Source organism: Rousettus aegyptiacus, unplaced genomic scaffold (genome assembly GCF_014176215.1).
Source record: "Rousettus aegyptiacus isolate mRouAeg1 unplaced genomic scaffold, mRouAeg1.p scaffold_m13_p_10, whole genome shotgun sequence".
NCBI lineage: Eukaryota > Metazoa > Chordata > Mammalia > Chiroptera > Pteropodidae > Rousettus > Rousettus aegyptiacus.
Window position 1 is genome coordinate 88,983,450 of NW_023416285.1, and position 16,901 is coordinate 89,000,350.

The following is a 16,901-nucleotide window of genomic DNA, read 5'->3' on the forward strand; positions in this document are numbered from 1 at the left end:
ATTAAGGAAATTATATGATCAAGTTTCTAGAGAAACAAAAATGCTTGCAAATTCAATGAGATCTAGTATCTGGATGAAGAAATGACAGAGGTTTAATCTCATAAATTGAAGAACATCTGTCATCCTGTTGTTACTAATCTTTATTTTTCCCTCTTGGTCAAACTTCAAAGTCAAGAACAGCTTTCCTCTCCCTCCCCTCATCTGTTCCTGTCCATTAATTTACATTTTATTTGTATCTTTTGACTCTATGTGTGCATAACACACATGCAAGAGATGGGTTTAAGTTCTGGAATGAAGCCATACATTAGTCCCTGGTTCATTTAACCTTGATCTCAAGATCTAGCTGTACTTTTATTTACAGTTTCCTATGCTCTTCATTCAGGCCACCCATATCTTATAAAAAAAAAATGACTCAGCCCTTGTAAGCCAGAGTCATACTGGCTTTCTGATCTTATCTCTTCAATCTCCTAGCATGGGTTTCTAATCGCTGTTTCAGGGGCACTCATACTCAGAGCCACTTACTGTCAAGACCCCAAAACAGCTTAGCATGCCTTAACTGATGCCCTAGGGTGGAGGTCAGCAAAGTCCAGCTAGAGGGTGAAATCTGGGGTTTGTTACTACAGCCTATGAACTAAAAATGGCTTTTAAATAGCAGGAGAAAAAAAATCAAAGAAGAATAACATTTCATGACATGTAACATATAAAATTCAAATTTGTGTTCCTAAATAAAGTTTTATTGGAACACAGCCACACATTTATTTTATGTACTGTATGACTGTCTATGATTACAGCAAAGTTGTCTGACAGCAAAGCTAAGATCATATGTCCAGAAAAGCCTAAAACATTTATAATCTGTGTCTTTACAGAAAAAGTTTACCAATCCTGGGTCTAAGGTTAAAGGCCTACCGAGTTTGTCTTGATCGCTTTTTGTCCTATCCCACTATATACAAATCCAGTCCACCATCTGCCTTGTTCGGTGACTCCACAAATGCCAGACTTTCTTTTGATGATGCGGATGAGGCAACAACTCAAGTTCAGCGAGGGTGGCCGCCCCTTTCTTCTCCTGTTGCTGCCACCTTGTGTTGGCAGAATATCCTTGAACCAAGAGCCCCAGGCCAGGAGCCTTGAAATGTTTTACAGCCCCTTAGAAAATGAACTATCTTATCATTTCCCAGCGTGGGGAAATCTGGGTTTGTCTTAACAAACATCCCTGGGAAATCTAGGGGCCACCGAAAGTGGCAAGTGAGGTAAAGCTCTAAAATAAAAAGGTTTCATGTGAGACTGTATACAACTAGGCATCTTAGCTCATCTGTCCAATTTGCTAGTTCATTAAAACTTTCATAGAAAAAATTATAAGGAAAAACTACTGAGGGGTTATTTTCAAGTGGTGAGATTATGTGTAATACTCTTTCTTTATGTTTTTCTGTATTATCTAAAATTTCAACAAAGAACATGTATATTTTAAAAGACTTTTTATTCACATTATTCATATGTATTTTTATCCATATATACTTGTACTAATATTATACATATATATACATAGAGAGAGAAGGAGAAATTTTTTAAAATGCAGAAAAAAACAATAAATGAACTAAAAATCACCCTTAATCCTGCTATCCAAATATATCCCCTATTCCTATTTTGATGCCTTTCCATTGTCTTTTTTTGTTATTATCCTTCTGAAGGGAGTTCATAGGTTTTTGCACAATTGATAGTCTACAAAATGTTATATTCTGCCCTTTTCTCATTAACGCTGTGCACCTTTCTTTCCTTAAGCCTAAAGTCGTTAAAATTTTCAAAATATTTTTTTTGGTGGCAAAAATACTATCGTTTATATTTATAATTAAAAGAAAAAGATTTTAAGTAAGCTTGTGCATCATCAGTCACTCCCAGAAGGAGCCTCCTCACTTCGCCCAGAGAACAGAGGCACAGACAGCATTACTGGGCCTAAGATTCTGGTGCTGGGGGCATCGTAGAGAGAGCAAAGTGGCGAGGCCTGCCCTGGCTTTCGGGTTAATAAACGATTAGGATGTCTGCGGTAGTTTTGAGTCAGCTGCAAATATCTTAAGTGATTTTCAAACATCGTTGGTATTAGTTCCCTAATTTCCCAGGAAGTATAGAAAACTTTGTTAGATCTGGGAGAACAAGTACTTTCTAACTCAAATTCATCCTCGAAGAGCTGTAGCCAGGATGACAGCCACCCACCCCTCCCTCAACCCTCATTTCTAATCTATTTCCTTAATTTCTGACCTTCTTGTGTAGCTGGACATTTTTAGTCCAGTTTCACTAGAGACCATAATCTGGCTCTCAGTAAATATTCACATACTCTGTATTATTTTTATTTAACTATAGTCAGGCTTCCTAAGATGAAAAAAGGAACTCAAATTAGATATCTACGTATTTTAAGACATAATGAGGCACATATGACGTTCTGTGCCAAGATGAACTGAGGTATTCCGCTCTGACATTTTTTTAAAAAGGAACAGGTAGGCAAACGTCCCGAACGTCTAACAAAATTAGAAAGTTTCAACTTGAAGTTTGATCAGCACAACACTTTCCAGTAATGGATGAAAGGGCACATTCATGAATAAATTGGAGAAAATATCACTTGTTTTGTCTGTCACAGGCATACATGGATTTAAGTGAGATGAAACCTGCTGACGTGCAAGGGAATGGTCATTTTGTAAATAATGCTTTATGTTTCTTAGAGCAGTTTAAGGTTCACGGCAAAATCAAGGAGGGCATTTAAAAAAAAAAAAACGTAAAACTCCAGCCCTACAGGCAGGGGAGGTAGGACTTACCTGGGCGTGTCTGGCATATGTAGCCCCGCTTACTGTTACAGGTGTCATCCATCCATTTCCCTGCCTCTTTTGACGTCCCTCCAATAATAACGACACAGTCAACCTGTGTATAGAGAGAGATGGGGAGGGGGGGGGAGTGTGGGTCAGCAATTAATCAGATCAACTCGTTAATAAGCCAAGAGCATTCCTCATCCCTCACCTCCACATTTTAAGATTGTTTTCATTTACATTATGTCCAATTCATCCTTCCTTGCCAGGCACTGCACTGACTTTCCATGTGGATCCCTCACATTGAACTCTTGCTATTTAATAGAAAGCCAAATAGAGTTGGATAAATTTTGAAGACAGGTCAGAGAAACTTTGCTATCAGAAATTTCATGAATTCCCTGACCCACAGCGAACACAGTTTGCACTAGGCTACGGTTGTCTTCTCAATACCCCCTGCCTCTGGCCTCATTATCCCCTGAGCCTCAGCCAGTAGGAACCCTCAGTCCTACATTTCAAACATTCTCCACTCATCCCCATCTCCCTTCCTCCCTACTTTTATCTTCCATTGTCCTGACTCAGAGTCTCTGCTCTAGTTCCAAAGACCTGTACACAACAAGCATGGTTTTGCCACAAAAAGCATATGAAAAGGGCTCTCCCACTCTCTTTATCAAACTGTATTTAGTCTTTCCATTTTTCAAGTCCTGAAATTGTAACAACACAGTATATGTGTTTAGATTTCATTTTTGTGAAATATAAACTATATTTTTACATGCATTAAAAAGAAGTCTAGGAGTAACATTAACAACAACAAAAAATGTTTATTTTTTCCTGAAGGCTGAGATTACAGATTTTGTTTCCATTGTTTCTGCTTTTCTTTATGTTCTAAAAAAAACCACTTGTACAATAATATTTTTTTTTTTGCTTTACATAAAATTCACCTCTCATCCCTGAAATCTTTTAAAGCAAACTATACCTCACTCAATTCTACTTTCACTTCTTCTGTAAGTTTTCAGCCCTCATTGATGTAATGAGGATCCAAAGAATTTCTTCACAAAATCACTTACCCATCACCAAAATGTCCACTCTTCACACATCTACCAAATTAATTCTCAGAAAGATTCAGTTTAATCAGATCATTTTCCTGCTCAAATCTTTTTTCATTATGTCTCCAACAAAGTCCCGACTCTTTTCAAAGGATATCTAAATTTCTCTACATTCTGTTTTCCACATTACAAAGCTTCCTCCTACCTCTTTCCTACATAAAAACCCTTCTACATCCAAAGCTATTTATTCACCTCACCCAACAGGTCCTTCCCCATCCTCTTGCCAAGTTTACCTGATCATTATGCTTTAAACTTCTTGAGAAAAAGACCCCTGACTGATTCTTTTCCATATTTCTTCTCTCCACCCAATGAAGGGCTTCACAGAAATGTTGGGACTGATTAGATCACTCCATCCCATAATAAGTTTCTTTCCTCCTAACTACTATAATGCTTTATAGCTGATGCAAATTATGTACTTTCATTTCTTTCCTGTTCTCTTCTTTATGTAAGACCTGTGGTCTAGCTTAAGTGTGAGCTTCTTCAAGATAAGGACAAAATCTTACATTTCTTCATTTTTTTCACAAGGGTTAGTATTGTGTTTAACCTTGATTAGTTGACTATTTAATGATAGAAGATTAAAAGTAATGAAATAACGAAAATAATAAAGCACTCATTTGTCTCTTAGGTCAGTGTACGAAAGCATTGAACACAGTGTTTGGTACATAGTAAGCATTGCACAAATGTTAGCTCAGTAATGATAATGATGAGGATGATGATGATATATTTAGAAGTAGTAGTAGACCTACATCCCCCAAACTACACAGCTTCAAGAGTTGGGGGCGGGGAGGGGGTGCCGATGCAGAGAAAGTTGATGGCTCTGGGCGGCAGTGTACGACCTGACTACCGCGCAGGCGCACATCCGGCGGGCTTTCCCCATCCCTCAGTTCTACTACCGCCTGCCCGCGAGCCTAAGGATTCTTAGCTGAATGTGTACCCCTGCCTTCGAGGCTGGCTCAGTTTGAAACAGCTGAAATCTGTGAGAACAAATCAGATCGAGGAGTCCTCTGGTGGATTTTCCACAGAAGACTCATCGCTCACAGGATGACTTGAAGCAAACTGACAGCACCTAGAGCGGTGGCCCAGAGGCGACACTTACATCTTCGTAGGAAAGGCTGCTCCTTCTCCCACCAGGGTACCCTTTCCCCCAGTTGGTAAAATGCACTCCTCGCCCATCCGTCCAAAGGAACGTGTGCTCTGAATTGACATCGTTCAGCCCAATCCAGGCATTAAAAGTGGAGTCCTTCATATGATAGGTAAGAAATGCTGAAAGAAAGTGTCACAAGGTTAATTTTTAAATTTGCGGGGAAATACTGAAAATACAAGAAAAAATATTCAAAATATGTTCATTTCAAAACACCAAGCATGTGATTAATGTCTTTATTATTATTTAAAAGCACTTACCAGGAAAACGGGCACATTCTAACCTTAGCATTGTATCACTGCTTCAGCTTTATGCTTTGTAAAGTTTCACACACTAGAAGTCTAGGTTTTGTCTGGGCAGCTGCAGAGAGTTGTACAGGTTGTGCCCTTCCCAAGGACATTAGGGCACTGGGACAAGGAAGGCGGAAGCCCTTCCACGTCCCCACTCTCCATGTCATTCACCCCAGGCTGGCTCACTGCAGTAAGAGGCACATTGTTCTAATTCACACACAGTCATTCTATGAGTTCGCAGGGGTTCTGATGTTATAGGTCAGATAATCTGGTTAGAACAACTAGGGGGGCAGATAACGGCTCCTCATCCAGAAAAGTTCTGAAGATGAATACTACTTGTCAAACCAAGAAGCATTAGGCTGTCAAATGATCATGATCGCAGGTATCTGTTTATTCACGAGGACACAATTTCATGGAAGGGCCGCTGCCCTTTGCTTACTCTTTTACAGAGTAGCAGATGTCGCAGAGATTTACTTATTTCTCAATTAACTAAAAGTAAAAAAAAAAAAAAAAAGGTCTAAAATTTTTCAGAGAGTGAGAAGAACATGGGCAGATACTTATTTCGGTCTTATTTTATTTCCTAAAGACGATCCTAACTTCTACCCTATCCCCAGCTTGAAATTAAATGTGGAAAGACTCTACCTGCCAATATTTCAGCTCTGACTTTTATTTCTGCCAACAACCACAATAAGAATTCAACAACGTGTGCCTGTTTTGCCAGGAATAATGTTATTCTATGTGAAATTGTTTCCTTCTGCACGTCTCTATTACCCAGGTTCTAACTGTGTTGTGCCAGGAATCAGCACTTTGTGGTTAAGAGAGGAACTCAATTATTGTGTTTCGCTGCTGGGTAGCTAAGCCTAAAATGGTGCAGGCTAGTTAGAGAAATGTGAATATTATATTCTTAATTTTTATTTCTTGTGTGCTACGGTTTGACCCTCTTCTTTCAGTGTCTTGGCAAGTTGCTGAACTTGTTGATGGTTCTCAGTGAAAGCTTGGTTGATTTATTATACATTGTGCTCCAGGAGAGCTCACTGCAGCATTGACGGAGTAAAATAAACAATTGGGAGAGCGCCATACATGGTTCTAGCACCTTTCTTTTTTCATATATTTTTTGAGACATATCATTTTTTTTTTCTTGCAAATGATGTCAGAGAGTCTTGGAACCAAAAAGGAACTTAGAAATTACCCAGACCACAACTCTCCTCTACAGTATCTGCATTGATTCATATGTACAATAACACTGAGCATCTTCCATACTATGTACTAGCCAATATACGAGACTCCATAGCACCCATTTGGGTACCTTCCAGATTAAGAATTTTCACAGCCCTTTAGAAGGCTCACAAAGCAACTCGTCCAATCAATTCTAATTGCTAGCATGACCTCCTAAATGTCAGCGTAAATCTATCTCCCTATACTTGCCACTCTTGATTCTAGGTCTTCCTTCAGGAGCCATACAGGTTTATCCTTCCACATCCACTTTCTCCCTTTTCCAGGCTATGAAACCTGAGGGCCTATCAAACATTCCTCACTTGCCACTTGCTGAGTTTTCCAGACCCTTCATTAGCTTGGTCACTTTTGTCTGAATCACCTACAGCTGGTCAACATCCTCCTTAAAGCGACAAGTCACAAATTTAACGTAATATCTGTTTCCGAGAAGGTGGCCCCTCCGCAAAAAACAAAAACAGAAACAAACAAACAAAAAAACATGCGAAAGTGGTCAGGCACCCTTCTTTTCACAGCAACATAATGAATTCTACAGTCTGCTAAATGGATACGGTGAGTTTTCCCCTTCGGAGCTCTTCCTCAAAGCTCTCGTGTATCCTTATAGTTTATCAAAATGTTTTTCTCAATTTGGTCAAAGTTTATATTTAAAAATCAGTTTTATTGCACTTTAGGTTGTGTGGTCGCATGACTAGAAGAGCAGTAAATGGGAAATCGGCAATTTTTTTTTTTTTTTTTTTTTTTTTTATTGCTAGAACTGCTCTATTTCTTTGTCTCTTTGGGGAGCACGTGGTTTGGTGGAAACAGATGCAGACTGGGAGACGAGGCTTGATCCCTCACCATTCGCCCAGCAAGCTCCTTGACTCTAGGCTCTCGGAGCACCATTTTCTCATTCACAATATGGAGTGAGGCCGGCTATGCAGAGCGGTTCGGACAAGGGACAGGAACTTTATCTGTAAAATGCCCACCACGGTGCCTACACCAGAATAAAATAGTTCTTGATATGCGCACTTGATTTTTTTTTTCCACTTCTACTTTTTCACTCTGGAAAACCAGTAAAACCATTTGCTATCATCAGGATCCCACCCTTTTATGAGGAAAATCGCTCCGCTGAGTATGCAGCAGCCCGTGTACCTTGCTCTCTCTCGCTGCTGACGGATACCAGATTTCCTCCCAAGTCTATGCAAGCTTTTCGCGCCTCTTGCCAGGCTTTCCTTTCTTCTTCAACAAATCCGAAGATTTTGAAACACTGGGACAGAAGAAAAAAAAGGCATAGGGATTAACTAAAGGTCACAGTGAAAAGACGACTGAAAGACACCAAAATTATCGATGAAGATTATAGCTAAATATAAATTTTCTTGCAACCAAATAGAGATCTAAAAAATTAAGCCGGTTTTATTACCCACAAAGCTTTCTTTGCAAAGTTCTTTTTTTGTTTTTTCATTTTTGTTTTTGTTTTTGTTTTCCTCTGTCTCTCTGTCTCTCTCTCCCTCTCTCTCTCTCTTCCTCTCTCTCTCTCGGGACAAAGGATATAACTATTTGGGTAATATCTTTATATAGAGTCTCAATTTCCATAGAGAATTTGACATAAGAATCTCCACCTATTCTTGCCTAAAATTTTCTAACGTGGCGAGGTAAGCAAAAGTTAACTTTAAGCGGAGAGATTTGCGCTGTCACTCTCCATATGGATCAAGGTCAAGACAGCAACTAATCTTCTTCTTACCTTGTTGTTGTAAAAGTGCCAACCTTCCTTGCAACCTCCCGGGGCTGGGGGCGTGGTAGGAATAACTGTGGCGTTAATGCTGCTGTTATGGCGCTGGCAAATGAAGGTATTTGGATAACCACAGTTAATGTCATTCCAAAATCCTGGCAGATACACAAAACGGTTAAATTAGATTAACATTTTTGTGCTTTAAAACACTCTTTTAAAAAAAAAAAAGTATTTATATATTATAAGGGTTCTCAAAATGGTTTACACTACAATCAAACTTTAATTTGCACAAGTGACTCAAAAAAAAATCTACGTAATTCCCTTTCCCTTAACTATTAAGAGTTCAATTCTACAGAGAGCTTCCTATGAACTGTACATATACTTGGTGTTGCAGATATATCGTCATTTAGATAATATACTTAAGCTGTATATTAAAGCCAGTAATAGCTAATGATAATAATTGTATAATATCTAAATTTTATATATACCAAGTATTTGCTTAGTGTTTTACATGTTTAAATTTCTCAATGGATAGGTTGTGTCATTACTTCAATTTCCCAGACAAAGATATGGAAAGGAGAGAGAAAGGATATAGATAAACATTCTGGACAATTTCCTTAAATCAGAACATGAAAAATATTTTCTAAAATGAGAAGAAGTAATAAGACTGTGCCATTTATTAGAGCAAACGTTAAGCATTCATTCTCCTTAAAAATTGAATGGTTCTGCTACTAAAATTATTTTCACTTTTATTCTCTCTTCTTTCTGTGCTTGATTTAAGTACACGAGTTGCTACTTTTAGACTAGGGAGGTAACAAATGACACATTACACCATAAGTCAAATAAAAGATTTGTATGTTGTCTACCTGAATTTGAATACATGACCACACAGTTTTCATCTTCATTTGCAAAATTGGGTTCACCTGGGGCCCAGGCCACATAATCCACCTTGTTTCCATCCATCCAGCTGGGAATACAATTTAGACAGTTAGCAACAATCTAATCGTTAGAATAATTGGCTACAGCCTAGTGGTGGGAGCACCAAGTCAGTCAGGATGAAGGGACCACAAGATCCTAAGCTAACAGAAGAGCGGGTTCTAGAGAGAGGAGAGTTCTAGAGAAGGGTTCCAGAGGGGGTTCCAGAGAGTTTCTAAAGAGGGGGTTCTAGACTGAGGCTCTAGAAAGACTAATGGGAAAATCCAAAAGTGGTTGGTGCCTCTCGTATTGTGCTCATCTGTAGCAACCTGACGCCTTGGCTAGTCTTCTTTTCCCTCCCTAGAAGAAGCTGCCTTTAGTCTTCAAGAAGAAGAAATGGAGATCCCAGTCACTCTGGAAGTGGACCAGGGCAAAAGTCTTTCCCCAGCACTTCTTAGGCATGATTCCCACAAATGCAGCTACCCAGAAAGAGGCTGAGAAGATGGAGTTTCTTATGCAGCCTATCTCTGGTTTTTCCTAAGTCATGTGGACCAATACTTATTTTCATAAATTAGAGAACTTCACATACAGTTATCTGGAAAAGGACCACTGAAGAGATCTCTCCTTTAGAGATGATCAAAACAGTTGCTTGTCCAAAGGAGCAGCAAACAGTACTGATCTTTAAAAATAATGAGTATGAGTTTAGATCCTTATTGCACAAAAATGGCAGTAATGGTCACAAAGGACACAGGTGCCTAAAACATCTGTGTATGAGGCAGGAACACATTACCTGTTCTTCAAACTTAGAAGAACATGTGTATTAATGAACAAGGAAAGAAACCCCAAACATGTACTACATTTCCTCCCTCCCATAGCTTTTCCTGCTCCCTGTATCTAATGGAAAACAGCACAGTCATTCCTCTGAAGGGAAAGCATTGAATGCAGTTAAAAGAGTTTTTCAAAGTTGTACTGTTGAAGCAGTGAGTGAGGTGACGTAAAAGAACCCTTTGGCTCTATGTACCAAGGAGTCCAAGTGGGACACGTAATTTTTAAAATAAATTCAGTATTCATATATGCATAATACATATGAATCTACATAATCTATATAATATAAATCATCTTAGTAGATGATTTACTAATAGGTCTTGACACCCGAAAACAAATATAAGTGAAATTTCACAAGATTAAGTCAGATTTTGAATTGAGAATTAGAATGCTGAAAATATTTAATAAGATTGTTTTTAATTCTTTTTGTATTTTTTAAAGATGCTTTTTAAATTGAGGATCCTGGAGAATTTTTGAAGTTTCATTTGACAAAAGAAAAGCTTCAGAATAACTTAGGTGTTTATCATATCGCTATCATAAGCAAAGTTGTTTTATTTTGGTTAACTTACATAAACTTTTTATCCAAGCTGACCAATAAGCCAATAAAATATGCTGGCTGTGCATCATTCTTGTTTACCTAAAACATAGAAGTTTACATGTAATTCAAGCTATACTTATATAATAAGTAAATTCTTAAATAAAACCTACATATATTTGGGACTTTTTTGAAGGAGGAATTCATGTAGAAATTTGGTTATATATTTAGTTGTTTTTCACAGAATTAAAAAGAAAAACATGCACACTATATAACAACCTGCATTTATAAAGCAAATACCTTAAGTTATTCTTTATACTATCAAATGCATACTACAGTAATTAGGTTGTCTAAGACATCCTTTAAAACAAAGTAGCCATTTGGGATTATGTATCTAAGGAAAGACTTCTTCATCCACATATATATCTGTGCAATATTAGGGAAAATATGCTGAGAATTTCAAACCAAGGTCTAATCACAAAGGTGAAGAAAGTCAGACTACATTCTAATACCTTTGTAATCAAATGGATTTTTATTCTTTCATTACCATTCAACTTTTGTTTCTGCTTTCCCGCTTACCTCCTTTCTGGATGCTGTAAAGATTTTCCAAGCACTCTTGGAAAAACTCAGCGATATCTTTACTGTTAGCTGATAATTTGGTTATAACCAAGAAAGATTTTTATATAAAAAATCAAGCTGTACTATCTATTAACCAACAATTTTGTCCAACAGATTTTTAAATTAATAATCAACCTGCACTGTACACAAAAGATTGATGTAAATGACTAGTTAGGAATTATAATCTTTGAAAATCAAATTAGTGAACTCAAACCATGGAATATAGATCCTCATGAAGTCCTGCTACCTTCTGTAATTCTGCACTGAATATTCAAGCAATCAGGTCATTCGCTTCTTTTATGGCTAATACCCATCCCCCACCTCCCCCTCTCCCCAACCCCCACCCCCTACTCCTCTGGTAACCTCCTTACTCCGGACCTTAGAACATTCAAATTTAACACATAATTTGAAATTACACCGTGGGGTACAAATTGTAGACATTATCTTTGTTTATCACATGTGACTGTTCCATTCTTAAATTAATCATTTTCTTACATGTTTCCATAGAAACTTCTTTTCACTTTCACTTCGAATAGAAACAAGATCACCAAAATTCCTTTTGCAAAATTCTCGTGCATTGTCCATGGTTTCCTTCTCTTTGCTAAAATAATACTGGTAATCTTTGTAAATAACCCACCCATCTTCAGTGACTGGTGGATCTGAAAAATTCATGGAAAAAAAAAAAGATGATGCATTTTACTTTGGTAAATTCAAGAATCTGGTATGTATGGCACACAAAAGGGAAAGGGGCAGAGTAGCTCTATCAGAGGTATCTGCAACTTTGAGAGCCCAGAATAAGCAGTATGTTTGTGCCAGACACAGGCTGAATTACCTAAGGCCAAATATCTACTTTCCACTGACTCTATAAAAACTAGCTACTTTCTCTTCTCAACTAAGTTCCATGGATCATTATTGGGTATAAGAACTCCCATTGCTACTTTCATCAATGGGATCACCTGGCTGGAAGAATTTACATCCATGCTCTCATGATGTTCTAGGTTCAAAATTTAGAAGTTGTAATAAAGCAGCTTTCATCTCAATATAACAAAGAACTTGTAACACATGGGCTTAGGTTCTTCTTGGGTATCAGAAAACCAAGAAATTCACATACTAGGAGGGCTCCGAAGGCTTCTGCCAAATCACAGAATTCTATGGCTCTGTCCTGTTGTAGGTTGAATAAGAGCCCTCAAAGATATCCAGATCCTCATCTGTGGAGTTTGTGAATGTTACCTTGTACAGAAAAAGGCACTTGGCAGATGTGATTAAAATAAGGATCTTGAGATAGGGAGATGATTGTCCTAGATTACCTGGGTGGGCCCTAAATGTAGTCACAGGTATCCTACAGAGGAAGGCAGAGGGAGATTTTACGCAGAAGAAAGCAACGTGACAAATGAGGCAAGTTGCCACGTTGCTGGTTATGAAGGGGTCATGAAACAATAAATGTGAGGAATACAGCTCTAGACTAGAGCCTGGTAAAGGCAAGAAAATAGATTCTCTTTTTAACCTTTTGGAGGGAGCATGGTCCTGCCAATGCTTTGATTTCAGCCCAGTGAGACGGCATTCATATTTCTGACCTCTAGAGCTGTAAGGGAACAAATGGGTGTTGCTTTAAGCTACCAAGTCTGTGGCAGTTTGTTACAGCAGCCATAGGAAACTAATACATGTGCTGAAAGAGAGATGTGGGCTCTTGGATTTGATTCACGGACCTTTGAGAAACTATACTAATGATTGCCTCATGTTGGTGCATATGAGCATCTGTGTAGAGAGAAGGAGGCAAACTTTCAGGATTCTCAAAGATATTAAGAACTTCTACTCCCCACCTTCTTAGGATAAGTTTTGTTTTTGTTTTTGTTTTTGTCACTGTGACAGGAAAGAGCGGGGCAGAAAGGCTTACAATATGGAAATCAGAAAATTAGAAAACACCTACTGTCTTCAGGAGCTGGTGTTGGCTCAGGTTTTAATGTTTCTCCTGGAAAACAAAAGAAAATAGATATAAAATGTGCTGCACTGCTATCTGATATCCTTCTAGTTTTACTATTTTCATCTGTTGATGTAGCTAAACACTGAATTGTTTGTTTTTTTCTCCCCTGCCTCTCTTCCATTTTCCAATTTTCCTATCATGCTATGGAGGAGGAGAATAAAGGAAAACAGAACTGAGAGTTAAGAGATTACCAAAGTAGCTACAGTAAAATCCATCAGAAACCAGAAGAGAGTTTTCAGGAATATGGAGCAGTATCAAGAAAGAAAGAAAGAAAGAAAGAAAGAAAGAAAGAAAGAAAGAGAGAGAGAGAGAGAGAGAGAGAGAGAGAGAGAGAGAGAGATAGCTGAAAGAGACAAGCACTAGACCACCAGCCTACCTCAATAACTCACTCCATCCCCGCCCGCCAGCAGACATACCTCCCCTCAACCTCCCGCAATCCTCCTCCATCCATACCCCCTCCCGGGCCACGAATATGAGTTTTGGAATTAGACCTGGGTTTAAAATGTTTACCTCTAATTTTATCAACCCAAAAAGGAGTTAATATGTGTGAGTAGGTAGGATAAAATATGTGACTTATTGGTATTTAGGAGGTCCTCAATAGATGTTAATGCACCATATAATTAGCTGTGAAATTACTTAATCTATCATTTGAAACCATTAAATGTAAACTTTTTATTTATAAAATATGTCCTTTTCAAAGAACCTTATTTTTATTAAATGTGTGTTTCATTAAAAGTTGAATGAAATCTTTTTCTTTCTAAGTAGTTACCCATATATCTGGAATTTGTTGGAATCTAATAAAAAGGACTCCAGTTACCTAGGCTTTGGTTCAATGTATTCAACATCCGTAAGAACAGAGCTACTAATAATACATAAGAAAACTAGTCATTGGTAGCTAGAACTTTAAAAACAAACAAACAAACAAACTAGCCCTTATATTTTTTTACAGTTTTTTAAAAATTTATTCCTCTATTCCAAAAACTTTGAAAGCAACTAACCTAAGGAAAATAAGCAGACAGCAACAGTGTCTCTAATGGTAGAGATGGGACAGTAGTTCCCGACAGCAGAGGGCAATGTGGTTCCATTTATCTGGTTACGAAGGAGGAAGTTGGTGTATATTTTGGTTCGTGAGTGGGTCTGTTGGTTTGTTAATTTTAACGTAAGAGCCTGGATCCTCTGATCTCAGTGTCTGATTTGGAGATGTGGAACTTTCTGGGTCAGGATCGTGACTGCATGCACTGACCGATACATGGTGAGTCCAAATAAATACCATCAGGGACCTCAAAATGGTGATTGTTCTTTGTATTGAATGAACACTTCCTTGAAAATCAATACTTAGGATGTTCAGACTCAGGGAAGCTGTCACTTGACTGACATACGGCAGAAGGTAAAAATTAAAAAAAAAAAAAAAGGCACATTCACTACTCTGCTCATGGAGCTGAGCACCCACTCCTCAACTGTAGAACCTGAGCCAGAAATCACAGCTTGTGGGAACTCTCTCGGAGAGCGTGACTCTGGTCATCTAGGAGTTCTGGGCAGCCTTTGGATCTTCTGTGCCTTTGGAACATTTATCTGTGCTCAGTGGCTTCATTTTTATTCTGCGAAATGATGGTCCCTGCCAGTTCCCTTATTTTTGTGTTTTGTCTTTTTGTTTCCTCTAATAAAGGGAAGACATTGGGATGTCAGGAAGTTAGTTCTTCAAACTGAGATGAAGCAGAGAATGGGTTATCATACCTTTTCGTATCTGGCAGATCCAGTTCTTAAGATGTTCACAGTTAATATCATTCCAGGACATACTAGAATCGCCTTTCAACTCTCCACAGTATTCAGTGTTTGCATAATTATTTGGCTCTCCATATGCCCAATTTTCATATGAAACCTACATTAGAAACATTACATCGCAACCACTTAAGCATTTATATCAGGCCCATGCCAATCATCTATTCAAACAGGAAGGGAAAGATATATTTACATTTTATAAACCCATTTACTTTTTTTTCCACCATAGCTTTGCTTTGAAAGCAAGATTTATAAACATGGGTGGGAAAGAAACAGCCTTCATTACATGGAAACTTTTGAAGTTGAATAGAGTATGCTGTTGATTATTATAAAATTTTCTTTACTCTCATTAAATAAAATGGTTCCAGGACCACAAAAGTGAGCAAAGAGTTCCACTTTTCAGTATTGGGAGCTCCTACATTTATAATCCACTCTTAAGGGATAATATTTCAGTGTAATTTTGGAAACTTTCTCTTTATTAGCAGCAAAAAGAAATGCATTCATTATTTTTACAAAGGAAAAAGACCTATGATATGTTGCTAATAAAGCTACCAAGTTTTACCAAAATAAACGGTGGGAAAAAAGTGGAGGGCTGGGTTTAGGTCTCCTATAGAATTTTCAATATGGAATCATAGCCCATAGGGTTTTGGACTAAGCATTATAATCTATTTTCCAGATATAAAAAAAAATATAAAATATCAAAGAAGCCATATCTTATCCAAGTTCCTTGAAAAGTTGCTAATGGGTTGTTAGAGGAGGTAGAACTGAAATCACAGAAAATCACTTCCTGTGATGACTAGTGTGGCCAGCAAGTACCATAGCCTCTCACTTCTCCATTTCTGAGAATGGAGAAGTCTGACAAAACCTAATAGTTATTAATTAAATATCAAAAGTTGTTTCCAGATCTCTTGATCTATAAGAGGCTACAAAACACTCAATTTTAAAGTTTAACTACTTACATGACAATTTTGCATGATAAAATGAAAATATATTTTATATAAACTAGTGGAATGAGTTTCCTAATTTTTTTTTTTAAGTAGTCAATGGAGTTGCACATTGGGTAAATAGGAAAACTATAGCAAGAGCAGAATAATGATCCTAAAATAGAATTTATTTTTTATAGAAAAACATTTCTAACAATCATAAGAAACTTTCTTGCCAAAAATATGGATGAAGCCAAAAGATAACATTAAAATAAATACTACATGATAAAGTAAGAAAATGATACATTAAATCAAATTACTCACAGGAGAACCATCACTCCAAGTAAAGCCTTCAGAAGGACTTCCATATGTCAGCCCCAACCAAAACAGTTCATGGTAGTTTCCACTAACCCTGCAAGTTACAAGATGTACAGAAAGCTTATACTATGGCATGAACAAGTTTGGTTCCCTATGAGGACTCATTAAAACTGAAGGTTACTCCCAAAATATAAATTAGTACACGAGTAAATGTAATGATTAAATGGAAGCATTATGCAAGAAATGTATATTTTGGTACAACCCATAAATATCTTGAAGACAAGCCACTGCTTGAGAATGAGTAATTATAAAGCAGTGAAAGATAGTCATTCACTCATTCATTTAACAATATGTATTGAGTGTCTTGTACTTTTATAGAGCCATTCATCACAGGATTTAAATAGTAAAGCATTTGGAAGTGAAACTAGATTTAACAGGGCCTGTGGATTCGGGACACACTGTATGGTCTCGAAGCTGCACCATGAGCGAATCGTTTTGGAAATACATGAATTTTTTCAAAAGCATTAACACCAAATAGGTTTTTTTAAAAAGAGTATTCTATAGAAAAGATACTTACACTATCAATCGCCAGATTGCTTGCTGGTCCTCTTTGTTATTGATACTCGCTAGATCCCCACCCAGAGCTCTACAGAAATCTCGAGATTCAAACCATGTTTTCTTCTCATGTTTTCCTTTTGTAAACAGCTAAAGATGATACGGTTTCATAAGTTATTTTATACTTTGTA

At 37.6% G+C, this 16,901-nt stretch overlaps 1 protein-coding gene across 1 annotated transcript in view; it reads right to left on the reverse strand.

The window, feature by feature from the left end:
- MRC1 (mannose receptor C-type 1) overlaps window positions 1-16,901 on the reverse strand; it is a 76,955-nt gene that overhangs the window by 14,335 nt on the left and 45,719 nt on the right. The window contains exons 13-23 of the mRNA XM_036228158.1: window positions 16,733-16,860; window positions 16,162-16,249; window positions 14,870-15,014; window positions 13,082-13,123; window positions 11,650-11,813; window positions 10,571-10,638; window positions 9,128-9,228; window positions 8,274-8,416; window positions 7,685-7,799; window positions 4,989-5,155; window positions 2,802-2,904 (exon numbers count right to left, since the gene is read on the reverse strand). Coding sequence (XP_036084051.1) covers window positions 2,802-2,904; window positions 4,989-5,155; window positions 7,685-7,799; window positions 8,274-8,416; window positions 9,128-9,228; window positions 10,571-10,638; window positions 11,650-11,813; window positions 13,082-13,123; window positions 14,870-15,014; window positions 16,162-16,249; window positions 16,733-16,860 — 1,264 coding nt within the window. The remainder of the gene's footprint in view (window positions 1-2,801; window positions 2,905-4,988; window positions 5,156-7,684; window positions 7,800-8,273; window positions 8,417-9,127; window positions 9,229-10,570; window positions 10,639-11,649; window positions 11,814-13,081; window positions 13,124-14,869; window positions 15,015-16,161; window positions 16,250-16,732; window positions 16,861-16,901) is intronic.